We start from the raw sequence: 26294 nt of genomic DNA, 5'->3' as shown, positions 1-26294 counted from the left end.
TCCATAAAATTAATGCTTATTTAAATAAAATTAATTGAATTTTAAACTTAAATACTTAAATATATAGATTTTTGTGTCAAATAAATATACACGTGTACATTAAATTCTGAGGTTATGGTTTCGTTATCATAAAAAAATTATACATAAAAAAAGAAACATCTTGAAATTACTTGAATTTTTCTTATTTAATTCAAAAGTGGTTGGTTATCTTATTTAACCTGTTGGCGAAAAAAAAAAAAAAAAATTAAAAACAAACAAAAGCCAGATTGTATGCTATTATGAACGTGTGTAAAAATAAAACTTGGACTTTGTACCTTTTTTTCACATGCTTTTTATATATTAATTCAACAAGAAGATAAAAAAAAATATGGTTGAAAAAATAAAAGAATCCAATGCTGTTATAGTTAATAAATGGCACAATGAATACAAGATGTCCCGAATTTATTAATTGTAATTTAAAATTTTTATTAAAGAATTATTCGCCAATTTCCAACATACGAGTATGCACTATTTGTATAGAATTACCAAATTAGGTGTAATATTTTCATTCTACCATATTACCTAATAGTCTAATAATTGTTAGATATATTAGAGATAGTCTAATAATTGAGACGAAGTTATTTTGAAATGTACTGATGTGTTTGGCTATGTGAAATGAGTGAAAATTTATTTTTGTTTTATTATTTACCTTAATAATCTTATTTACGATAAAAACAAATATTACAACAAAACGGTTCACCGCAAATGTGATCTAGTTCTACTATACTAGTAAATCTAAATATTAGAAATTTTTTAGTTGGCTATATACTTACGCTGAGTCACTTTGTGGGTGATGTACATATCTCATGTATCTCACGTTTGGATTTCACATTACAGTAGATGCACTTTGTATATAAAATTTATTTATCAATGCACTAATGTTTAGGTATAATGATTTTTATACATTTATATGTATATGTACTTATATGTGTATATATTTGTAAAAGTGTGCGTTCGTTTTGTAGGCTATAATGCAACAAGATGAGTACGAAAATATAAATTTTTTACGGCAGTTTATCTGAGTAAATATATACATATATACATAATATACATAATACGTAAGTCTATTCCACATAATAGTGAAAGATCATTGAATGTAAGTGAATATTATTTACATATTTGTTGATTTCAATGTATTTTTTTAAATGAAAAAATTGCGGCAAAATATAAAATGAGTCTATCTTTGAATTAAATTCTTTTTAGTATTCTTCTTTGCATTTATTTCGAATACCTTCAAAAAAAAAAAAGAACTCAAAAGAAATGAAAAACGACTTATGTATGTACACAGTTTTATTTTTTTTATATTAAAAATAGTTCAAAATTGTTGTATGTTTGAGTATCTGTAGTCTTATAAAAAAAAAAGCAATAATGAAATACTAAAAAGCGCATTTAATGTAGCCACGTTGCATTAAATTTGGTTTAAAATTAAGAAAAAGCAAGTAAATGCAATTTTATTGAAAAATTTAATGATATTTTGGTAAGCCGTTGCTGCTTTTATTTGTCGCTTGTTAATAAAATAAAATTTACTACTAACAAGCGCTTAGTGGCATACCATTGTACGCATACGTTCAAGAGAAACTAGTAAATAATGAAATAAATTGAGAGAAGAGAAAAAAAGTCATGAAATTTATTAGTAAAGATTTTGGTTTTCTTTTTTGCAATTTACTTAATTCATTCAAAAATTGTTGTTCACTAGTTGACGCAATTTCTCAATCAATAAAAAAGTTGTACCTTTACCTTTCTTTAAAATCCGCTTATGTTTTGTATGTATACCAAAATGCCAGGAATTTGAGATGCTCGTACAATATTTACGAATAATGAGAGAATTTTAACGTCGCCTTACAAATCATAAGCATTCCTAAGTCTCATTTTAAAAATTTTGCAGGAGAGCAATTGTTAGGTTTCTAAAACTTAGTCTAAATTATAATTTTACAATTAGACAAAACTTAATAAAAGGAATATTTCAACGTTATGAAAACTTGAATTGTTATGCATAGACAACGAATTTTTAAATCAGGTTTTTCTAAAAAAAATGATGAGTTAGGAAATTTTTCGTAGAAAAGCACAACTTTGTCATGTGTTGCCACTAGATGATACAAAATAGACATGATTAATATTGATTTATTCAAAAATATACTGTTATGCTAGCAATTCAAAATCATTCAGAATCTGTTGCATTCGAAAATGTTAGGCTTGGTATGTAAATTAAAATCAAATAATCAAATATGGAGTAACAGTGAAATGTTATTTTTATGCACATAGGTAGGTACATACACGCAATTGTATTTTGTAATTTATATCACTATAGTTTTGTAAATGTAATTCTTTGTGTACTATTACTGCCATTATTTTCTATAAGAGCTATTTATATGCATATGTAAGTACATATTTACCCTATGTATTCATAATTTTACAATATTCTGAATGTATAGACGAGCCTCCTTTTTTTTATATTTTTAATGCTATTTTGTATATACATATATTACACACTTACATATCTATTTATTTTTAATACAATTTGTATGTATGTAATGCGTATATATTTTACGATTATAATAATAATCATGTGTATGTATTTGTTTTTTTCTTTTTCGTATAAAAATTGTAAATACATATGTTTTTGTAAAGAGGCTCGCTACTGATATATGCGCTCATGTATTTTTATATCTCTCTATTTTTATATTATGTATTTATGTCATTATACACTTTCACTAATTTTTGAAGATTTTTTTTATTTTTAGCTTTATTTCAAAGTCATTTTTAAATTAGTTAAAATATCTAGTTCATTAAATATAAATTTAAAAATAATTTTTGAAATAATTAAAAATCAATTTTCGGTTACTATTGCCAAGCCATTATTGTCATATTTCTATAAATTGCACGTGAGACGAGCAAGTTGTCAAGAAATTCTTAATAAAAAGAAAAATCATATTATCTAAAGCGCCACGCAGTGTATGTTGACATCAAACAAAGTATGACTCGATTAAGTATTTGATTTTCGAGTGAATTTCTAATTCAATTGAGTAAAAAAGTGTTTGAACAATATTAAAAGAATCATATTTGTAGTATTTTTAATTATTTACACGTTCTGTATGACGTTCAGTGTTGTTACCTTTGATTTTTCCCGATTCTATACGGAGCCTTCAATCTCATCTACATAATGTAAAATGTAATAGCAGAGCAATAGAAAGTAATGACAAAATGTAAAAGTAAAATTATGACGTCACAAAATTTTATATTAAGAAAATAACGAACTCAAACCTTAAGCAAAACAAAAATTTTTAATGAGTGTCTAGTTTAAGTGAATTGATTATGTAAGCATAATTTAAAATTCTTACTCTTAAATAAGAATATACTTATTACAAATTTTAATTTATTTTGATTTATTTTAATAAATAAGTACGTGACTTTTTCAAAAAAATTAAGAATACGTAGCAAGTACAACAATATTTAAAAAAAAATATGGTAATTGTGAAGATTATGAACAATATATGAACTTAAAAATTCATTAAGGAAAATAACAAATTATTGGGATAGGTAATTTTGTAAATAATATTTATGTAAATAATATCTATACATACATATGTACGAATATATTACTAAAATACAAGAAGTGATTAAGTTTAAACAATAAAAATAAATATTTTGCAGTATCACAAAAGAAAATTCTTTCGTAATTATTTTTTAGAATTTTTAAAATTTTATTTATTTTTTTTTAGTACCTAAGTATATACACAAAAAATTTTATAATATCGACCAACGTGTTTTGGCACACGCATTTATTTACTACAAAATTTATGGTACATAAATATAGTAGATATTTATATGTATATATACATATGTAGATATATATACTAATGATAAAATTTCAAAAGCTTTCTTATACTTACAATACGATTTTCATATGGAAACTTGTAAATATAGTAAAATAAAATAAAAGAAAAACACTGCGTAGATTTTATAATAATTTTTAAACGGGCACATAGGCATAATATTAAACTTACACACAAACATTTATTTACATAATTATGTACTTATATGAAAGAATGTTTATGGTACGCCTATTTATTGAAAAAAGAAAAATTGCCGATTTTATTATCATACAAATGATAAACAAAATTTATACATACATGCATACAAATATTATAGTTATAATTAAACAAAAAAACACAATCGACAAGTTTATGAACTTTTTATAAAAGTTTATGAATTTTTCTTTTTTTTTTTTGTGATTTCAATTAAAAAATATATTTTAATTAATTTTAATTTAAAACTAAAATATTAAAATTTTGAACTAAAGTGTTGATCACTTTCAGGTTCTTAATATCGTAGGTATAATGAAATAGTGTCATATTAAATGAGTCGAAATCGAAGCAAAAAATTATACTGAAACTGTAAAACAAGTCCAAAATTCAGCTTAGTAAAAATTAATTCGAATTATAAAGATTCTACTATAATATTGATAATTAATTTTTTTAAGGGCTTAGGCAGACATACAATGTTTAGTTTTGCAATTACTGCTTGATTGTAAAATCACCTTAATCACAACTAAATTATTGCGTCAATTCAAATCGATTGCATTCACTAAAAATTACAATCAGTTCGTAAAAAATTACAAACTGTTTGATACCTTACTTGTAAGCGTGCTTTAATATAAAACTATTGAATACTAATAAGCAATTAAACAGTTGGAAAATTAAAAATTGTATGCTATTAATTAATTTTATGCTTACTTTTCTCCATCAGCTAAAGATATCTTAATCGTTTCAACCTTTAAATAGTTGCTTCACTATAGGATATAAGAATAAGAACGCATCACTATAAAGATATCGCCAAAATTTTTATCATATACTTAAATATCTTTTTCTTAACTTTAGACAGACGTAGATAAAGGTTGGAATTAATTGTTTTATGGCAAAGATAAGATATCAAATTATTTTTATTTCGAATTACATACTCGTATACATATATGTACATGTATTATATAACAATAATGTGATTCTAAAATAAAACTAAATTTTTTTTGTCAATTCTTAATTATAAGAATTAAAATAGTAACTTAAATGATAACAATACAATCAAAATCATTAATATAAGAAAAGAAATCAGTATAAGATATTTTTATAAGTGTGCCCATAAGAAAGCTTCATATACACCGAAAAAAAAAAATTCGTACTTTTCTTCTCTTTTTTGATAAGCTTTAAAGCATTTTGATAATTTATTTATTCGCCATTTATTTTATTATCTTACTCCGTTAAGTAGGTCAGGTTCTATTGGAATCGGATCAAGTATATAATAATGTACTGAATATTTTTTTTTATAAATTAAAAGAAAACATGTTTTTGGGTTCTTTTAGGTACATCTGCGATATACACAAATTTATTAGTACATAAGGAATTTTTTTTCTTATGTACAACGAAAATACAATAACAAACAATTGATATATGTAAATACGAGTACATACGTAACTAAATACACTGAAAACAGAATTTATAAGGGGCTAAATTTAGATTATTTTTTTCTGCTCTATATAGTTTATACAACCATATGTATATACACAGATATATGCTAATATATGTACTTAAGTACTATAAATATATTAAATTCTTTTTATTTAGAAGATTTACGCATTTATAAAAAAAAAAAAAAAATTAGAAAAAAAAAAACAAAATTTAATCGATTATTAAGTATTTTTTTTTTAACTTTTTTATTATAAGCACTTTTTCAGTCAAATGAAAAAATAGTGATTCATTGCTTTCATTGTCTCCGTTCAGACGTCTGTCCAGTTGTGATTCTGTTTTACATCCTTTTTTAAAAAAAAAAGTGATTTTTTTTTAACCTATTCCTGAAGAAAAAAAATAAAAATTAAAAACTTTCCTTCCTTGAAACGTTACGATGTCTCTAAATGCAAAAATTACATTTTTTGTGTCTTAGTCATAAACATATTATTTTATTCAGCAATGCTCCATCTATTGGAAAACAGCATAGACAGACAATTAAATTTTCTCAAAACAAAATTTTTTCCTCTCCTTTCTCTTTTTGTAAGTTACCACTTACCATCTCTCAAAATTAATAAAGTTTTAAATTTTAAATTTAAAATCGGTTTCTTATTTTCCGGAAATCGCAATCGCTTCAAATTTTCCATATTTGGAACAAAAAACTAACGGTAAAATTATATAATAATTTTAATAAACAATTATTTTTTTAAAAGAGTATTTTCACTTGCGCTTAGGGAAAAGTGCTACTTTAAAAACTATTATTCTTTCTTATTCAAACTAGTTTTTTATTTTCTCTTGCTGCCTATTATCACACTTTTTTCATTAAATTAGTGATAATAACAAGTGTTCTTCTTTTTTGAATTTCTATAACATGACATATTCCAAAAGTCAAGAAAAAAAAATTAAAAAAAACTAAAATTTTTCAAAGTTTAATTTTGAATATGAAGTCAAAAATTTTAATGTTTATAAGTATTTGTTAAATTTAAAGCATCTTTATATTTATTTTAAGCATTTTAATCAAAATTTACAATCCGACCACAAATTTTATAATAAAAAATAAAATAAATAGGACTTTGACCGAAAATAAAAAACTACAATAAGTAGTTATAGTTGTTTTTAAATTGATTTAGTTAAAAAAATTTTTTATAAAAACTTTTTTGGGTAAAATTTTGGGTGATAAATTTGTATTGTACATACTTAAAAATTAAACCAAATGGGATCTTCCCTTTTATTGTGAATATCATTGTGAATTGCTGCAAAAAATTAGGAATAGAATGTGATACATTTTTTAAAAGTCCAAGAACTTAAACAATTCTTTCGTTTTCAATCTAACAACCACTTCACCTTTGATTTCTGAAACTAATTATCTGAATTTCGTTAATTTCGTTCAATTTTTCATCTAAATTAAGATTTACATCTATTGTGACCTAATTTTTTTTTCGGAAATTCAATTAAAACACTCAAAAAGTGTTAATTTCTATTTCAGAAATATTATTTTAATAATTATATGCACTACACAAGAGATGGAGAATTGATTTTGTAAATCACATTTCTTCACAAAATGCTTCATTCCCGCTTTATTTTTTCTACTCCGTATAGATTACTTTACACGTATACGTATATAAATATAATATAATCGCTGTAATTAAATAAAAATAATCATATCTCGTTTCATTATCAATTTAAATGAATTAGAAAATAAAAATTATTTAAATAATAAAAGTTTTATATTATTGATGAAAGTTTTTAAAATTAATATTTAATCATATTACATGGTCTTTTTCATAATAATATGTCAATCATTTTTAAGGACTTAATTATATATTATGTTAAAAAAAAAAATAAATAATAAATAGATAATTAAATTATTAATTAATTACGTAAATAGTTATGTAGCGTAATTATTTTTTTTTTAATCACTATAAGGTTTTCAATTCACTTTGATTACAAAATTTAATTCAATGTAAGAATTACTTGTAATAACCCTTATTATGAAATTTAGGGGGCAAAATAGAATATTAACCCTTTAGTTCCATATGTAGAATTATATTAAATTGATAATTCTTAAATATTTCATCCTATATAAATCTAAATTATATTTAATAGACTAAACTGACAGGAAACCATATGATGCTTAAGTTAATTTTTATTATGAAATGCATTTTTATTAAAAAAAAAATCTTTTCTAGAACAATATTTTGCTTTTAATTTTCTTTTAGATATTTTTGGAATTAAATACCTTATTTTATTTATAATTAGGGTGAATCCTGAAGAAAGCACTCGCTATACTTATTCTATCTTTCTCAGTCGCTATCATTTATTCTAAAGCAGGCGCTATCATTTATTCTATCACTCTCTTTTATTCTATCTGTATCATATATCTTTTGTATTATTCTATCTTTCTCTTTCCATATTTTTAATAACTTTAACATTCATTTATAATTCTAATTATATAAAATATTTAGTTTACTAAAATTAAAAAAATAAACTATTTAATAATGTATTTTCGGGTTTCATTTAATCACGGCTTCTTTATATATTTGTAAAATATTTAAAAAAAAAATAACAATAATTGTCTTTAATAGTTTTTGAAGATTAAGTATATATTAAAAGAGGCTATTTGAAAGTCCTCAATTAAATATTACAATGCTCAATTGAAGTTAAATAATTATTCGAATTCAATTGTTTTATTTATTTTAATTATTATATACATATATAAGTACACAAATTATACAAGTGTACATACAAAATTTAAATTAAAACCAAATATGTAAAAATTTTAATATACTAATTTTAATTAAGTAAACATTGATTAAATTAATAATATTAATTATATATTTTCATTTTATTCAAAAAGAATTTTTATTTTCTTTAAATAAATTTTTAAATAAATTTGAAATAAGAGTAAATAAAATTGTTTACATTCATTTTTATAACCAATTCAAACTAAAATTGTATTAATAAACTATAAGCGAAATGTAAAAATATTGAATAAATGGAATTTGTTAATATATAATAAAATATTTGTACAAACAAATGCTAAAAAAAAATAAATTACTTTATAAGCTTTTCTTTTTTGTGGTTTCAATAAAGAAAAAAAATTTCTTATTTCTGTTTTATTACAACTACCTTGAACAGCAAATAATGTTATTTAATATTACCTATATTTATAATCAACAATTGTACGCACATTATTACATATATATGCATAAGTATAAAAAATATCATGTTAAAATTTATTTAACTCCCACTACTCATCTACCTATATGCAATTTGTAACGTATATATATATATATATATTTGCCTTCCAATTTCATGATTACCAAAACTTTCAAATTTTAACCTACTTTATTTTTATTCCTTTTTATTTTTTCTCTATAGGTACGAAATATTTATTTACCATTTTTATAACTAACATTTTAAGAGCTATAGAGGCTCGTAATAACAGTTATTTCTTCTATTAAGTATTTGTGTATTTTGATATTTTTATGTTATACATTTATTGCATTATTTACAAGGTTTATTTTATAAAATTTTTTCAAATTTCTTTTTTAAATAATAATACCTATAGCTACTAATAATTAATTACTATTTAAAAATAAAAAAAAAAGACCCTGATAATAGAGTAAGAGATTTAATGAAGGCTACGATTTTTATCTACGATATAATGTGTTACATAATTACTAAATAATCTATGAAATCTTAAAGAAATGCTGAAAAAAAAAATGTAATTAAAAAATAGATTCATATAATTTTTAAAACAGTGTAACAAAGATAAGTAAGTAGGTAAGGTACACATACTAATTAATACTCAAGTAATACTTAAGTAATTATTATAGTTAGAAGTTGCTAAATCACGAAAGTTTTTATTTACTATTACTAAAAAAAATATGAGCTAATATTAAGTTTGAAGCAATATAGGGCAGTGTTGTCCAACCTTCTAAAAATTTTAGAATAAAATATGGTTCTTAAGTATCTAAAATATGGACAGCAATACCGTACTTAGGGCATAATTACAATCTAAACCTTATTTTATATTAAATTATATGGCCGAAATTAAATTAATCAATTTTTAATTTTGAATTAATTAAACAGTAGGTACTTGTAAATGAAAACAAAATTTTTTCATATTTTATTAAATTAAAACATAAATTAATTTATTAATCGAATATTTCAGATTAATTTATTCATTTTTCATGAGAATTTTTTAAATTTTGATTTCAGTGTTTTAGAAAATATTGTAAAAGTTTTGATTTTGTCTAGATTTTAAAAAGAAAATTTTAATAAAAAAAAATATTAGAAATTCAAATTTTATTTATATTTTATTTATTTATAATTATTTTCATATTTTTTCTTTGTGCTTTTTATATTTTAATGCAATTCATGTGAATAATGATTATAATGAATAATAATTTAGCATATTCATATTTAGTATGATACGAGTAAAAGAATAAAACGATTTATTTTTAGAAACGAACAGAAAATAAGTTCTTTGACCTAAAATAGAATGCAAAATAAATAAATTTACTCTGTATATTATGAGTTATATAATCTTGTATATGTAATTCTAAATATTTAAGTATACAAGTATTTATATAGAATTATGCTCTCTCCTGCATTAATACTAAAATGCATATGCTAGATACTTATTCTTATAAATATTGAATTTATTTTAAATTATTATGTTTTTATTACCGCCAAAAAGCAATTTACTTACTATGGAAGATAATTAAAGACATTCATTAAACAGTAATTTTGTTTTTTAATAATTTATTATTAATTTGAAATTTATAGTATTTTAGATCGAAAAATAATATTCTTATATTATTCTGATATTATGCCATTTGTGAATGCAGGTAATTTACTTGGTCAGCTATTTCTTGAAACCTAGGTAATGAAAGTTGCTAGCAGGAAATTTCAAGCGACTAAATTTCATTATGACATAGATTTTGTATAAATTTTGTTATTTCTCAATATTATAATTTATCAATTTGATGTGCATACAAGTGTGTTGCGGATAAACAGATTATGAAAAAAAAAACTAGTTTTTACAGGGCCAAAGTGATTTTGTGGTTTTCAGATAAGTTTCCAAAAAAAAAAAAACGAACTTAATTTTTATTCCTTATTAAAAGTTTTAGATGATAACAATATTGTAGATTCATGTCAAACCGTTTTATTAAAAGTGATTTAAAGAACTGTTTATTTGGAAGCTTTTCACTTTCTTCAGTTTCTTATGTAGGATAAGCTGATTGGCAGGTACGTACGTAAATATGTTTTTGAAATACAGGTGAAATTTATATAATTTAAATAAATTTATATACATTCTTCCTTTATTATATTATATAAATGCAGGTTTACATACCTAATCTACGTATCTACATCTGAACTTATAGCAACTTTACATACATATACATATGTATGTATGTTTCTACTTTGAAAAATAAGTATTTAAGTTCCAAAGTTCAACTTTTCGTATAACCATTCATGCTTTTCTTAAAACTCTCTCATAATTATTATTATATTTTGTAGTATTCTTATTAATACTTATATTATTTAAATATATGTACATATATTATGTACATACATATTGTATATTATGGATTGGCTTGGCGGGTGGCAAGAAAATTTATTTTTTTTTTCAATTGAAACAAGAAAGTGGATTGAAAGCTATGCCTTATTATTTGGATACTTACCGTTTTAATAAATGGCAATTATTTTGTTGTTTATTTGTGAATTATAAACAAAAAATTTTTTATCAAAAAATTTTAACACTGCTAAGAATATCCAATTTGTGTAGATTGTATTACTAAATTTTTATATTTAAAATTTTAGATTTTTTTTTTTTGTAAAATTAGATAGCTAGTTATTTATAAAATGCCAAAAATCTTTTTACTATTTGTTTTTGTAATGAAATAAACTAATTATAGATATATTTTTTTTAATTTTTATAGCAACAATTGTCATTTTTAATTAAAATTATTTAAATTTTTTTTTTTCACATAACAAATGCACAGATAAATTATAAATAAAAATTCCCTTTAGAAACACCACATTTACCTACGTTCAAAATAGAACTGTCAAAGTATTTAATAATTTTTTTTCTTCATATTTAAAAAAAAAATGAATTTGGCAAAATGGCATTCGCGAAAACAAATTTGACAATTGAATTAAATGACAAATTGATGTGACATTTATATGACAACAAAAAATTTGGTTTATTTTAACCCTTTAGGAGAAATTTTGTAAACCACGTACCATTATTTTATAATTTAATAATTTACAATGTGTGCTAGATTACATTTACATTTGAAAGTTATTATTTCTGAAGAGATTTATATGGCCAAAAAATAATTAGATTTCATCACTTCTTATAAAATATCTCCCTGTTGTTAAAATTATTCTTACTGATATTTTATTTATACGATTTTTCATTTTAATAAATTATTTTCATATTTAACCAATTAACTTTTTTTTAGAAATACATTTTTTTAGATATTTCCAAAATGGATTCCCGAAACTTAATTTATTTTACAATTTAGAATTTAAATTTTGAGCTAGATTAAGTAAACGTAATAAGAGATTTTTCAATTTTATTTCACACCGGTGTATAAAATTCTCACTTGAAAAATGCATTATACTAACATATTATTATGGCGTTCACGCCGACTTAAAAGGCAAGGTACATAATCAAGCCCTATTTAAGAACTTGTTAAAATATAACCATTCTTTTACAATGTAAGATTATGAACTTTGGAACGGTAATGAAATGGAACCGCATTTATACCGTAGATAAATACTATAAACCTAAACTGTTGTATCTTCGTACGTATGTATATTACATTTATGTACATACCGACATAGAAAACGAACTTCCTTTTTAAATTTCTCCTTGTTTAGAGCTTGGAGATTGTTATTTATTATTGAAAAAACTTGTGATAACATTATAAAAATCAGCTATATATTTCTAACTTATATATTATAATTCTACAAAAAAAATCATAACTAGAATTAAACTTAAATTTAATTTTACTAGCTTTTTCAATTTTATTATTAAACTCAAATTTTTGAATTGAATTAATGTCTTCCGGGTAAAATTCTTGGGAATGAATAAGAGTATTGTCAATGTTTTCAACGTCTACTTTTAAATCTTTACCAGCAAAACCACCCTGAAATTGTATATTAAAATATTTAACATCTTGCGGTTCTTCAAAAAGTATATTTATCCATTGTGAGTTCCCCTAAAATGAATTAGGTCAAAATGACATTACATAAAAATATTTTTCTAATAATATAATTTACTTGTTCTGAACTCCAAGCCGTCTCATCAATCGAATCAAACATGAAATTTTTCCCATTTTGTTTAACATCCTTGTTTAATACAGAACTGACACTATAAAATAGAAAACAGATTAAGTGATTTGTTTTATTTCTTTTTATAATTTTAGTTATCATTCCAATTACCTGCATTTAAATTTTATCTTATTCAAAATATTTTTTCCAGTGCTTGCCTCCATAGTACAATAACTAAAATGTTTTAATATATCAACTAAAATAACAAACGTGTTTTGGACAGTTCATCGCTCAACAATTTGTTTTGTTTACGATTTACATAAAATGAAATGTCAATTAAAAAAAATTCTAATCACAAATAAGAGTTGCCATTTGTACTCACAATAACACCATATGACCATTAGATGTTATATTTATAAAAACAAATTAAATGACACAGAGTTTAATATTCAATAATTTACCCAAAATTTATCGAATAATTTTCTGATTTATTTCTCAAATTTCAAAATCATTAATATAAATTAATGGATTTTAAAAATATATTAGAAATGAATAAAATAATCTAAAAATTTTGATTGACTTTTTTCACAATACCATTCAAGGAATACATTAGGTAAAAGCATTTAGTCACAAATTTAACGCTTAGGGGAATCGAAAATTGAAACAAATTTTGATTTTTTTTATAAAAATAATTTGTTAATTTGTAGTTAAAAAAAACCTCTAGATATCCCAGAACGTTTTGGATTTTTCGATTTTTCATGAATCGATTTTTATAGAATTTTGACAATTTATACCGGAAATGTTTAATTTCTATATACATTGGTAGCACTATTTTCCTTCCTTTCTTTCTTTCCTTGCCTGAAAGACGTCAACTAAAGTTGAGTTTTTGGGAAAAATAATTTTTTTTTTAATAAATCAAGGTAAGAATACTGTTTTAATTAAATTTTTTTACATACAATATTGTTTGTGCTTTTAAAATGACAAAATTACTGTTTTGTAGATGCCCCGTGAAATAAAAGAAGTCAAAGATTTTTTGATAAAGGCTCGCAGGAAAGATGCGCGTGCTGTAAAAATTAAGAAAAATCCAAATAACACAAAATTCAAAATTCGTTGCTCACGATTTTTGTATACCTTAGTTGTATTTGACAAAGAGAAGGCAGAGAAACTAAAACAATCATTACCACCAGGTTTACAAGTAAAGGAAGTTAAATAAAATGAAACTAGTTTAGGATTTCAGCTCAATTCCAACATGTAAAAAACGAGCAACCAGAAATAAAATCTTGAAAAACATTTTATAGTATTTTTAATAAACGAGTTCCTTACAGTTAATTATAATATAAAGATGTGTCTATGAAAGTGCCGTAGCGTTTGTCATATGTAATATTAAAGATTTAAAACACAGTTTCCATACGGATGACAATCATTAATTTTCAATCAAAACAATTTTGTCCTCCTGAGCTCTGTTTACATTAAAAGAGAAGAATTTTGTTCCTTACAAAATCCAATTTTTCTACCTGCCCCTTTTTTTACCGGGATTAAATGATTCGATTTTAGAACAAAAAATAAAACAACTTTTTATATTAGTCAAAATTTATTTAAAAGAAAATCTAATTTATTTTCAATAATGTACCTGGTACATTTTTATATTTGAATCATCAAAGTGTGAATTTGGAAATAGCCAATATTGAATGACTTGCAGCGCAATATTTTATTGTCTCAAAAAGAACTTCAGGTAAAAAGTGTTAATTAGGTTTCCTACGTATTTTTGATATTGTCAATATAGGGATGCCTTACTGTTTTTACATTATTACAAAAAACAAAACATTGGAGAATTTGAAAAACTTCCATACGACAAATTTCCAGAAATTATAGCTGCTACATTCCCTTTTATTAAAATAAACTTTGAAACTCCTGTATGATTTGTTTTTGAAATAGACAAAAATCAACATATACATATGTATGTACATATATAATTTAAATAGCATTCCACAGTTTATTAGTCTGTAGAATCATCATCTTCATTAGCTGTATCAAGCATAGCTTTCATTATTCTTCGCTTCAATTTTTTTCTAGAACTATCGTGATTTAAATTTCTTAGCTCATTGGCAACAAATTCTCCAAATAAATCATATTCATCCCTTTGCGAAGATTGATTTAGTTGTATTTCATTTTTACAATTATTATATTGATGGGGATGGTACTGTTGAACAATTTTATTTGAGCTCCCAAAATTGGAGTTTCGCTTCATAATTTTTTTTGGAGTTGGGGATTCGGCTCTTGAAATTTCAAAAGTTTGTGTTTCGTGATCTTCATTTTCTGGTTGAGGTGGTGTTTCACGAATGGATGGTGATGCTAACTGCTTTTTTTTACTTCTTGTACCAATTTCTTGACGTTTTTCACTTTTACCCGTTTTACTTTGAGACTGATTTTCATTTTTACTTACAGTATGTTGGGAAAAATCATGTGATTTATCTTGCGACTCATGCATACTTATAGCTCGTTGTATTGCTATCGGATATGTTTTACTGCTATTTGATATTATTGAAGAATCTGCAGAATGGTTTCCACGTTGCGAAGTTGTTTCTTGATAAATAACAACATTATGTTCTAGTCCTGGTTTAGCCTCTAATATATGAACGACATCTGGTTGAGATTTATCAGCTTTAAAAGAATCTATACTAATATAATCTCCATTATTAGTATTTTGTACTTCATCATACTGAAACGATATGACAAACTTAAATAAAATAAATTTGGTTTTTAAGTTTTCGGATACATACACACAAGCCATAGTTAGGTCCTGGTCTAGGAGATATTACGTTTTTCAAAAATAACAACTTTTCATAATATTCCCACTTGCTTCGATAAGAATTTTTTACATTATCATTTCTTTGGGAAACCTTTTTAGCTTCATAATTGAACTGGTTCCTTAAATTGTGTATTTTTTTGCTGAATTGTTCTCTTGTTATGTTCAAAGAACTACATATTGATGATATAGCAATATCCCTTTTCTCTCTGAAATAGTATATGTAGGTATATATATATATTTATATACATATATGTTTGTACATATTGACATATTCTGAATTATTTTAATACTGTTTGCGCAAAGAGGCTTTAATAAAATTACAAATTACATATGTAGTTAAAAATGCGCCATTTTTTCATTTATACCTGCTCTTGTAATCTTCTGTTAAAACATTCCATAAACATTCATTGTTTTGGTATTGTGATATTAAATCAATAATTTTTTCTTGAGTCCATACAAAAGACGTTTCATTTTTCTTAGTTTTCATTATAAAAAATTAAAAATATTTTAATTAAATATAATAAAATTGCAGTAATAATTGCACGATATAAAAATAGTAAACTTTTATTAGCTTAAGATTGACACTGACAGTTTTTTTTCTTTGATGACATGTTCTACTTTCATATATTTCGCGCGTACCTTAATATAGTGGTAATCGTTTGGTATTTTAATGTCATTACATAAGTTTTTATGTCGAGATACATGTTGTACAAAGCAGCTGCTTCAATTTACCGTGTTGAAAACAGCACAGTAAATATAGCTTGCGATAAAATTATTGGAATTTTGTTTTTGTAGATAAGCATCCTTTAACTATATAGAAAGGGGGCATTATGTATGTGTTATATAAATTGGCTTTTTCTTATTTAGTTATTATATGAATTTTAAATGTTTGTGTGAATTTAATTTGCTTATCCGAATATTAAAGAACGCGTACAATTTGAATTCGCAATTTTCGGGTAATATTGAAAATTAAGACTACTGCTATTTATATTGATACATACATATGTACCATATCTCACTTCAAATAATATGTGCACATAATATGTAACTACTCTTTTTCAAAACTAATAAAATTGTTTTCAGGGGACTAGATTAATTCTGTAGGTAAAATCAGATTTCGTTAATCATAATTTTCTATTTATTTTCAAAGGAGTTTATAGGGATGTGTTGTAGGAAGAAGTGTAACGTCCTTTAAGTTTAGCGATATTGGCGTAACACTAGGTAACCAGTATATCGACAGCTAAAGAAATAGTAAACTTTACAAACTCACTTTAAGATTTGCGTTTTTCAGCTGAATAATTGATAGCTTCCTATTTTGTAATTTATAAACTTTTAATTTTATGTTGCTTATTAATCTTATTACACAGGAAAGGAAATTTCATACGCGTTTATTTTAAATTTTTCATTAAGTTTATTAACATATTCTACATATCATGTAAACAAGATTCTACAAATATAAAAATATAAGTAGATTATGCAAATATTCTCTTAAAGCACTTCTTTTCTAAACTATTACATAGAAAATTTATAAAAATTAAAATTTTAAGGAAAAAGTTAATCAGCGATAAAAAAAAAAACTTAAGCGTAACAATAATTCTAAAAAAAAATTAAAAATTAAATGTAAAAAGTTTAAGTACATATTCATTTAGGCATCTTTAAGACTTTTGTTCTCATTTTGTACGTTATTTTTATTATTTAAATCTAATTTCGTTGCATCAGTGACATCGATGTTTTTATTTCTGTTAACTGCTTCAATAACAACATCCTTAATGACACCATTTAGTATTTCATCTACAATTGTAATTTTAACTTCATCCTCTTCTTGATCAAAATTTGTCCATTTATATTCTTCTTCAAATAGTTCTTGTATTAAGATTTCATCAATATGATCACGTTTTTTCCTTCCAATTGAAAATATTGAACTCTTTCTTTGACATTTTTTTTCCATTGCCAATAATTTTCTAACACGACTATATATAAACTCTTGCATGCAATTTAATCTATCTGGTGGATTGTATAGTGCTAGAGGATTTTTGTATGACTCAGGATTTAAATCATTTAATATTTCTTCATATTCTTGCATGCATTCTTTACATATATCAAGAATAATTCTTTCATATATATTAGTAATGTTTTCATTTAAAATTGATTCCTTAGAATTTTGTTTCTCAGAATTTTTATCTAAAATTTATGTTAAAAAAATATAAAAAAATTTTTATAAAATTATTATTAATTTTTTTTTTACCAGTTTTTTTAGAGATTTCTTCAAATAATTCAGCAGTTCTTCTAAATGTAATCTCTTTGATTCTTGACTCAGGTGGAAATATTGTTGTCATTGGACTTCCATGTGCCGGAGGTACATAAGGTGGAGGCGGTTTATTGGGAATTTCACGGAAAACAACATATGGCATAGCATGTTCCAATTGTTTAATCTTTATTAAAAATATGCATTTTTAGTAAAGTTTTATTTCTCTTAAAAGTAAAAAAAAAAATCAAATTAATTTCCTACCTCACTCTCAATTAATATTTTTTGCCTTCTGCGAATTTCAACTTCACTAATTATATCTGGCATTAATGTAATTTTATCATAGTCATTTGGATTATTTGAAATAATTGTTGAAAGAGTATTATTTTGATGTTGTGATACCGTATTTAGCAGAGTAGATTGACTTTTAGTTGTAGCAATGCTCGCCGCTGCTATTGTAACCGAAACAGGCGAAATTGTTGTGGAGCCACTACTCGAACTTGGTGTTCCTTTTTTGGAATTCGCTGCTCCTTCTGGGCTTAAAACTTTTTCTATTGTGCTATTTAAACCTTTTAAACTATCATCTAAATCAATTAACCGTTTCTCTAATTCTGTGGTATTATTAGAACTTTCTATATGATGGTCATTTATATTGGAATTATTGATTTCCATATTATTTGCATAATTTAAATCTTTTGTTATGAAACTCTCTCTAGTCGTGTCCATTGTTGTTTCAAATTTTGGCATTGATATATCTTCTAAAATTGTAAAATCAGATCCTGAAAAATCATTTTCATATTCATAACTATTTTCATAACTTTTGTCCAAACTCTTCTCTACATGTGAATTTTCTACAGTTTGTTTTTCTTCAATAGTTGGTGTTTTTGATATGACCGTTTGCCTATCAATTGAAGGTGAAATCAATTCAATTGTTGTGGACGAATTTGTTTGAGGACTATTGAATTCATTTAATGAAACCGATGACGGTGGTTTGGTGGAATTATTTGTTGAAACACTGGCAATTTCAATTGATTGATCTGGTGATTGTGTTTTATTTTTTAAAACTTTAGAAGACGAATCAGATTCAAAAATTTGTGTATATTTATTCTCTGACTCCAATTTTGTTATTATTGAAGATGTTTCCACTGGTTTTGATCCAGATTTGGTTTCGTTGACATTGAGCTTTTGTGTTAATGATACAATAACACTTGGCCGATTAATTTCGGAATGAATTGTTTCTGATGAAAGTTGAGAACTTTTTATTTCTCCTGAAATTTCATTTAATTCTGTAATACTACTTTTAGAAGGCACTTGTTCATCTATGGAGCTTTGTATTTCTAAAAGGGTTAAAAAAATAAATTACAGAAATTAATAACGAAAATTTTAGTAGTAATATAAATACCTGGTGAACTATTTTTCAAGATATAAGTTTCGTCTAATATATTGCTCAAACTTCGTTCAGTATACTGCTTTTGATTAAATAACTGCTCCATTTTTTCAGATATGTTTGTTCTAATATCAGAGCTAGAATTTTCTGACATAGTTTTATGATTATTTAATGTATTTTCATTTTTTTGGCTTTGCAAATTCTCCAGTTTATTTAAATTTTCAATTTTTTCAGGAAGTTCCTCAGGTAATTCATGCGATAAAATTATTTTTTGATGATTAAGTAACGCTTCACTTGAAACTGTTACAATTTCTGTTTGTTCTATAGCAGTTATATCGAGTCTCGTAATATCTAATTTGTATTCATTTACTTCCGTTTCTACATAATTTTGAATATTTTGAATAGATGTAGAATTAAGAGAACGCTGAGTATCTGATTCAGAACTTAAATTTAAATGTAAACTTGGAATTTCAATACTATGGATTAATATTGAATCAATATCATTACGATTATTATCGCTATTAATATCTGTATTAGAAATTTTCTCGTTCGATGATTGTTCTAATAATTTATTTAAATTATGTTCCCGATTAAATTCCTCAATTACTTTATCTTTAGCTCTTTCATAAAATCTTTCTAAATCTTCTTTTGTTAATTTATATTTCTTATTTGCTTCAAATTTATTTAATTTTTGACCAGTTAATCGTGACCATAACTTATTTAATTTATGGCCAGATACACGTACATGATCTATGACATTTTGATTTTCTTTACTGCAAACAGAAATATTTTGCAATTCTTTAAGACTTTTTTCAATTTCGGCAATTTTTTTTTCTTTTTTTAATTCTATTTCAGAAGCAATTGGTTTTAAGATATCTACACCATGTGGCGATAATATTTGCCAATTATTTTTATTACATTCCAATAACATTTGTTCTAATTGGAATACTTCTTGCTCTTCTTTATCAAGACGTTGATGCCATGCCATTAAATGCTCAACATGTTGACGTCGATTTTTTAATTCCTCCTCACGTTTTCGTAATATTTTCTCTAAATTTTCACTTCCACCTATGTCAAATCCACGAACAATTTTAGCACTTCCAGTTTGACTTTTACTTATTGTTGTTGCGAATCCTTTTCTTATTGTTACATTAGATATACTATCAGATAATTTTGGTCTATATGTTTTCAAAAAAGTAGAAGATTGATGATGACTTTTAATTCTGGCAGAACTATTACTTGATATATTTCCTTGAGTATTCATTAACCTAAAAAAAAAATAATAAAAATATTTTTTTTACAATATTTTAGATAGTGTTTTGAAAAATATTTAAAAAATCTAGTCATTTAATATGTACACTGTTTTTTTTTTCCTTCTCTTTTTATTCTTCCTATTCCTCACCAAGTTAACACGCAATGTATTACACTGTAACAAGTTGTAAAATTTTCACTATGTGATTCCATATTCTTATCTTATCTCTTTGATATTTAAATACCGTGAGTAAATTCAAAACAATTTATTTATTTATTTTTAACTCCCTATTCGTTTTCTTTTTATTTATTAGTCAAATCATATCTTATAACAAATCAAAAGATTTTAAATGCTTTCGAAATGTTTTGAAAGATTCTAGAATATTAAAGAGGAATATTTTTAGAAGAGTTAAATAATCCTATATCAAATAATTAAAATTTCAATTAAATTAAATTTAAAGTTGAGTATTTGATTAATTATTGGGGGACTGAATTTTTTCAAATTCTATTTTGAACCATGTATAACATAAAAAAATATTCAGCATACAAGCATTACTAATATTTACACAATTGTTAAGAAACATTTTTAAATTTACATTTGTGAAACGGTGTTAAATTCTTTTTTAATTAAAAAATAAAGAATTTCAAAAATTCTAAATATTTATTTATTTAGCGAATAAAAAAAACATCAAGTGTTTTATTTAAAAATAAAATATTAATAATGAAATTAATAAATCTTTTTACCTTTTGATTTCTTCTCGTTCCTTTTCCATTTTCATGAGAATAGCCCTTTGCTTCTTTTTAATCATTGTTATCCGTTCTGATAAACCCTTTGATTTATATTTTTCTTTTTGAATTTCTAACCAAGCTATTTGGCCCTTTGTTCTATCTATTAATACTTTTTCTCGCATTTTTAACAACGCTGTTAATTGTTCTGATTTTAAGTTTTCTGCTTGAAGCAGTTGTTCATACTTAAAAGAAACCAAAATTTAAAAATTTTTTTCATAATATTATGTATTTGCATATTTACCATTCCTATGCTAGAATAATTTAATGTTGCTTCACTTGCCACACTTCTACTGTCATCTTGTAGGAACATTGAAATTTCAACATCAGACTTATTATAGACGGCTATAAACTCACTTCCAATAGATGAATCTAAATATTGAGTTTTCTTTTCAAATTTTCTTTCAATTGAATAAACTGGAGGTGCAGTACTTTTCTCTGATTCTGAAGTTTTTACATTCGTACATATAATATTGTCACCATTAAGAGGAAGTTCATTAAAAGCACTGTCATTCCCACGAGTGGTATTTATATGATTTTCGAGATATTTCAATTTTTCTTCGGAATTATTTTTTAATTTACTATCCTTCATTGAATGCAAATCTTGAACAGATCTTATTGAATTTTCTGATTTATTATTGTTTTCATTTTTAGCACTTTCTTCAATTGCAATTTCAGAAATATCTTCTGTAATAGTTGATTCCGTTATATTTTGTACATTATTGTCCGATTTTAAAGACTGCTCGATTGTTACTTCAAATTTACTTTTTGGATTTAATTCTACAGCATGTACATTTTGCTTTGACGACTCTTCTGATTTAGCACTTCTTTTCTCTAGTTTTGTTGGTTTTATTTCTTCATATGTAATATTACCTTCAGATATTGATTTGTTATTTAGATTTTTAAAATTTTGTTTTAGTTGAACAGATTTTAATGTAGTATTGGAAGCATCATCTTCAAAATCAGAAGTGTAATCGCCTCCTGTGGTAAAACTAGTCGCAGATGGTTTAGATAATACTGGAATTTCATTCAGATTATGATTCAAGCTCCTTTTTGAATTCGGACTCAACATATTTTGTGATTTATCTAATGTATTTTTAAGTTGATTGTTTACTTCTATAACTTGTGAAAGACTTTTGTTAAAATTATTTAATAACTGATCAAGTTCCAATAATTTTTCTTGCTTTTGACTAGAGCTTTTAATGTCATTACTTTGCTCAGACTTTCCTTTAAGATTTAATTTCAAATTTAAATTCGGAATCGACAAGTCCTCATCTATTACTTTTTTAATTTCTGATCTTTTGGATTTTACTTGTAGGTTAGTTATATTTTCCAGAGATAATGGACTTATTGAATTCGTTTTCTCTGATAAAATATTTTCAGCTTCTTTTGGCTGTTTTACTTCAATAAAATTAATTTTTTTCTCCGGACTAGAAAATACCTAAAATATTGAAAAGAGAAAAAAATAACAAAAAATACAATAAAATAAAAAACAACATAGTCATTCAATAAATTTACCGAAGAAGAAATTGTTGTATCATCATTCGCACTGAAATCCTTATTAGAGATATTATCATTTTTAGTACTACTAAGAAATTGTTTATCTTCTGCTTTTGATGCAACATCACTTTTAAGAGAACTCATGTCCGATATTGTATTGGATTCCGGAACATGCAGGGATATGGAACTAAAATTGGACACTATTTCCGAAAAACTATTGGATTTTTCATTATTTGAATTTAGACCGTTTTCCTCATTTAAACCATTTACACTAAAACCTTGTGAATAAGAGTGTTTGGTATTTGAGGAACTTGAATTGTTATTTATGATACGCCTACGCACATTATTTTTATCGTGTTTTAAATGAGAGAGTGGTGTATCTTGATAAACATTCGATTTTCTAGTTTTATAAAGGTTTTTATTTTTTCTTTGATGAGTTTGAGGTCGTTGAATTACTGGATTGGTTAAAGCTTCCAATTTCTTCCGAACAGCTGTAATAAAATTATATGGATAAATTTCAACAGCCGTTGGTTTTAACCAATACGGAATTTCATCCGATTTATTTACAGTTTTGTCAACGGATATATTCTCTTTATTGTTTTCATGCGGCACTTGTACATGAACTGATTTGCTTCTTAAAAATCTAGATTCAAGTTTAACGTTTGGTACCTGAAGTGAAGTTTGAATTTCGATATCCTTTAAATCTTTATCTGCAATATTTGAGTTATTTTTCCTAATATCAGTTATTTCCAACAAGTTTTCGTTACATGTGATCTGATTTTCCTTTTGAAGCAGATTATTATGTTCAGTTTGCTGTTTTGTCAATGTATCAAATTTTAAATCTAATATTTCACCTTGAGGGACGATTTTATCGTTTTCATTGTATGGAACTAAGCAATCTGATTTTAAATTCAATTTAGAATTGATCAAAGATTCTAATTTTTCATTTTCTTTTGCTATGTCGTAGTCTTTAATATTGGTGAATGAAATTTCGCTACTATCAGCTTTTCTGAGCAATCCAATTCTGTTTTGTGAATCAATTTCATTTAATTTAATATCAGCTTTTGAAAAATATTTCCATTTTTTAGCATCTAACATTTTTGCGTTATCCGATTTCTTTGAAATCGTGGATCTATCAGATCTGGCTGTTAAAAAATTTGAAATACACCCCTTTTCGGTTTCATTGAACTTTCTAGTTTTAATAGGACTACTGCACTTTCCGGAATTTTGTTTTGATTTAGGAGCACTACGCTTTTTACCCTTCTTTAAATTTGTTTTTAAAATTTTTAAAGTATTTTTATGAAGTTCATCCAACCGTCGTTTTATTTCTTCTTTATCGATTTTTTCTTTATTTAATATTGTCGCTTTTTCTTCTGCCTTCCACTTATCTCTTTGATTTTTAATAAATTGTTTTGCTTCTTCAGGGTTGTAGAACTTCTTTTTATTCTGTGGATTGTTCTCTTTTGGTTTATTTGTTAATTTAGGAACCCGAAATGTACTCAATGATTTTTTTGGAGAAATTTCAACACCAATATTATCTTTTGTTATTTCATTGCCATTTTGAATTTCATTTGTAATATTTGCCATTTTATTACTTTTCAATGAGTTTTCCACGAGCTGTTTTTCATGAAATATTTCAGGTTTAGTTTGATTTGCAATTGTTTCCATTTTTTCCAATATTGGATTTTTTTGTTGTTTATTGAAATTTTCATCCTGGATGATTTTCTCAACGAAATTGTTTTTATTTGTTTCATTCCTTTCGACTTTTTGTGCAAAAAATTGGGATTCTAAAGGTTCGGCATCCTTCACATTCTTAACGCATTCTACAGAATTATTGTCAAGATTTGGTTTTGTATCTACAATTTGTTTGTTCTCCACAATTTTATTAATAGCAGAATTTGATCGACTTGTTGACATTTTACAGTCACCCACATTTTTTTCTTTAAATAGCTTCCTAGAACTTTTCATATTATGGTAATTTGTTTTAGTTTTTGTTTTTGTTGGAGTGTTTTTAGGAGTCGGAGCAGCATATATTAATTTTGCAATATTTGTGTGTGGCATCTTCTTTCTACTTTTTTTCTTTTGCACTTCAAAATACTTTTCTTGCTTCTCCAATGGACGGAATATTTGAACTAAAATAAAATATGTATTTTAATATTTATATTTTTACTTTATTTTTTAATTTTAATAAAAATCAATTATTCCTCTAATTTTCAATAATTCAAGTAGAAATAACGAATTTTTGATTGCATTACAAATCTAGACTTTTTTTCAGAAACCGGCTTTTTTGAATGCAAATTTTTTTCATCCCCCCCCCCAAATGTTTTTCAAAATATATACGTCATTTTTTTTTTTAAAAAGCATTGAAGAATTAAAAACAAAGGCAAAAATATTCTTGTGAGTTTATTTGAAAGTTTTTTCAAATTGGTAATTTTTTTTTAGATTTATGTTTATTTTATTTTTATATTAATGCTTTTTTTCAAGTTTCCAGTTTAGAATTTTCTGATTTGCATACCTTACCAGCAATAGAAATATTTTACCTGCACCACTTTTTATATCCAAAACAACTTTTTTTTCGCCAGCGGAATCTTCTATGACTTTTGTAAAATTATTAATGTTCGTCATATCCGAACAACTTATATTTTGTTTGCATTATAATTAAATTAATTTTTCAATGATTTTTAAATATTTTATGAATAAAAAAGGATCAACTTTTGTTTGTTTGGGTTTTTAAAATTATGTTGTTAAGAAAACTTCGCCACATACCAACAGAAACAATTAGGAAAGAAACAATTTTTGACATTCATATTGTTAGGGCCAAAAACCAAAGCACGCAAATTAATATACTTACAAGATTAATATTATTTTTTATCTGTAAAAATTTATTGAATAAATTAAGGGAAAAATGATTACGTGACATATTTTTCTAAATTAGAATAAAATTCTAAATGCATTATAATGAATTATACTTCTTAGACAGAATTTAAGCCCAAATATATTGCCTTTGGTTGACTGTAGCTTCCCATATTATTTTTTTTCGATTCAGCTCATTAAAATCAATTGGCACGATTTTAGTTTTGCGCTAATAGTTAAACCGTACGTTCCTTTCCAATTTATAATTTATTTGTGGGTAAGGAGAATTGAAGCGCCTATCAACCATTGACACAATAGTTCCATGGACAATAGCAATTACAAAGGTAGAATATGTCAAAAAAAAAAAAAAAAAATTTAACGCTAAATGTGAAATTAAGTTAGGCACTACCTAAAAGACAAACGCTCATGCATAGCTTGCACATATGTCTGTATATAAATCACAACTGTCAGAAATATTTTGTTTCGTCAAAGTATAAATATTATATAATTGATATTTTTGTAAATTAAGATTTTTTAAGAAATACAAGTAAACAATTATGAAAAGAAATGATTAATCTTCTATTTAAACCAGTCAGCATTGCAATCGTCTGTTGCTTGATTTGAAAAGTTTTTTTA

General features: G+C 24.5%; 5 protein-coding genes across 5 annotated transcripts in view; 1 reads left to right on the top strand and 4 right to left on the bottom strand.

Annotated features, from left to right (window-relative positions):
* Window positions 1-11589, bottom strand: part of LOC129610057 (carnitine O-palmitoyltransferase 1, liver isoform) — a 38114-nt gene extending 26525 nt beyond the window's left edge. The window contains exon 1 of the mRNA XM_055522378.1: window positions 11231-11589. The gene's annotated coding sequence lies outside the window, so the exon portion shown is untranslated. The remainder of the gene's footprint in view (window positions 1-11230) is intronic.
* An 884-nt stretch (window positions 11590-12473) lies between these two features.
* Window positions 12474-13136, bottom strand: LOC129610079 (nuclear receptor 2C2-associated protein). The gene is made up of 3 exons (XM_055522429.1): window positions 12999-13136; window positions 12837-12927; window positions 12474-12775 (listed from the first exon to the last, which is right to left on the bottom strand). Exons 1-3 carry the CDS (start codon window positions 13049-13051, stop codon window positions 12488-12490), a joined length of 432 nt encoding a protein of 143 aa, XP_055378404.1. The 5' UTR covers window positions 13052-13136; the 3' UTR covers window positions 12474-12487.
* Window positions 13137-13629: 493 nt separating this feature from the next.
* Window positions 13630-14117, top strand: LOC129610071 (60S ribosomal protein L38). The gene is made up of 2 exons (XM_055522399.1): window positions 13630-13747; window positions 13828-14117. Exon 2 carries the CDS (start codon window positions 13828-13830, stop codon window positions 14038-14040), a length of 213 nt encoding a protein of 70 aa, XP_055378374.1. The 5' UTR covers window positions 13630-13747; the 3' UTR covers window positions 14041-14117.
* Window positions 14118-14399: 282 nt separating this feature from the next.
* On the bottom strand, window positions 14400-16204 carry LOC129610067 (uncharacterized). Its single transcript, XM_055522395.1, has 3 exons — window positions 16002-16204; window positions 15608-15842; window positions 14400-15546 (listed from the first exon to the last, which is right to left on the bottom strand). The coding sequence occupies exons 1-3, from the start codon at window positions 16121-16123 to the stop codon at window positions 14824-14826; spliced, it is 1080 nt and encodes a 359-aa protein (XP_055378370.1). The 5' UTR covers window positions 16124-16204; the 3' UTR covers window positions 14400-14823.
* A 920-nt stretch (window positions 16205-17124) lies between these two features.
* On the bottom strand, window positions 17125-25494 carry LOC129610021 (repetitive organellar protein-like). Its single transcript, XM_055522326.1, has 8 exons — window positions 25346-25494; window positions 22824-24937; window positions 21550-22746; window positions 21264-21490; window positions 19284-20536; window positions 18146-19218; window positions 17882-18068; window positions 17125-17817 (listed from the first exon to the last, which is right to left on the bottom strand). The coding sequence occupies exons 1-8, from the start codon at window positions 25428-25430 to the stop codon at window positions 17282-17284; spliced, it is 6672 nt and encodes a 2223-aa protein (XP_055378301.1). The 5' UTR covers window positions 25431-25494; the 3' UTR covers window positions 17125-17281.
* Window positions 25495-26294: the final 800 nt, after the last annotated feature.

The sequence above is a fragment of the Condylostylus longicornis genome, unplaced genomic scaffold (genome assembly GCF_029603195.1).
Source record: "Condylostylus longicornis isolate FDR11 unplaced genomic scaffold, ASM2960319v2 ptg000043l, whole genome shotgun sequence".
NCBI classification, from domain to species: domain Eukaryota; kingdom Metazoa; phylum Arthropoda; class Insecta; order Diptera; family Dolichopodidae; genus Condylostylus; species Condylostylus longicornis.
This window is presented reverse-complemented; position numbering and strand designations above follow the sequence as displayed.

Bases quoted from the DNA above. Each gene is read 5' to 3' on its own strand.
- LOC129610067 (XM_055522395.1), bottom strand. From the start codon at position 16,123: ATGAAAACTAAGAAAAATGAAACGTCTTTTGTATGGACTCAAGAAAAA. The intron at 15,843-16,001 runs GTATAAATGAAA...ATACTATTTCAG, and splicing joins ACAGAAGATTACAAGAGCAG to AGAGAAAAGGGATATTGCTA. The intron at 15,547-15,607 runs GTATGTATCCGA...ATATCGTTTCAG, and splicing joins GACCTAACTATGGCTTGTGT to TATGATGAAGTACAAAATAC.
- LOC129610079 (XM_055522429.1), bottom strand. From the start codon at position 13,051: ATGGAGGCAAGCACTGGAAAAAATATTTTGAATAAGATAAAATTTAAA. The intron at 12,928-12,998 runs GTAATTGGAATG...TCTATTTTATAG, and splicing joins AAGATAAAATTTAAATGCAG to TGTCAGTTCTGTATTAAACA. The intron at 12,776-12,836 runs GTAAATTATATT...AATTCATTTTAG, and splicing joins CGGCTTGGAGTTCAGAACAA to GGGAACTCACAATGGATAAA.
- LOC129610071 (XM_055522399.1), top strand. From the start codon at position 13,828: ATGCCCCGTGAAATAAAAGAAGTCAAAGATTTTTTGATAAAGGCTCGC.
- LOC129610021 (XM_055522326.1), bottom strand. From the start codon at position 25,430: ATGACGAACATTAATAATTTTACAAAAGTCATAGAAGATTCCGCTGGC. The intron at 24,938-25,345 runs GTAAAATATTTC...ATTTTATTTTAG, and splicing joins GGATATAAAAAGTGGTGCAG to TTCAAATATTCCGTCCATTG. The intron at 17,818-17,881 runs GTAAAAAAAAAA...CATAAATTTTAG, and splicing joins AGAAATCTCTAAAAAAACTG to ATAAAAATTCTGAGAAACAA.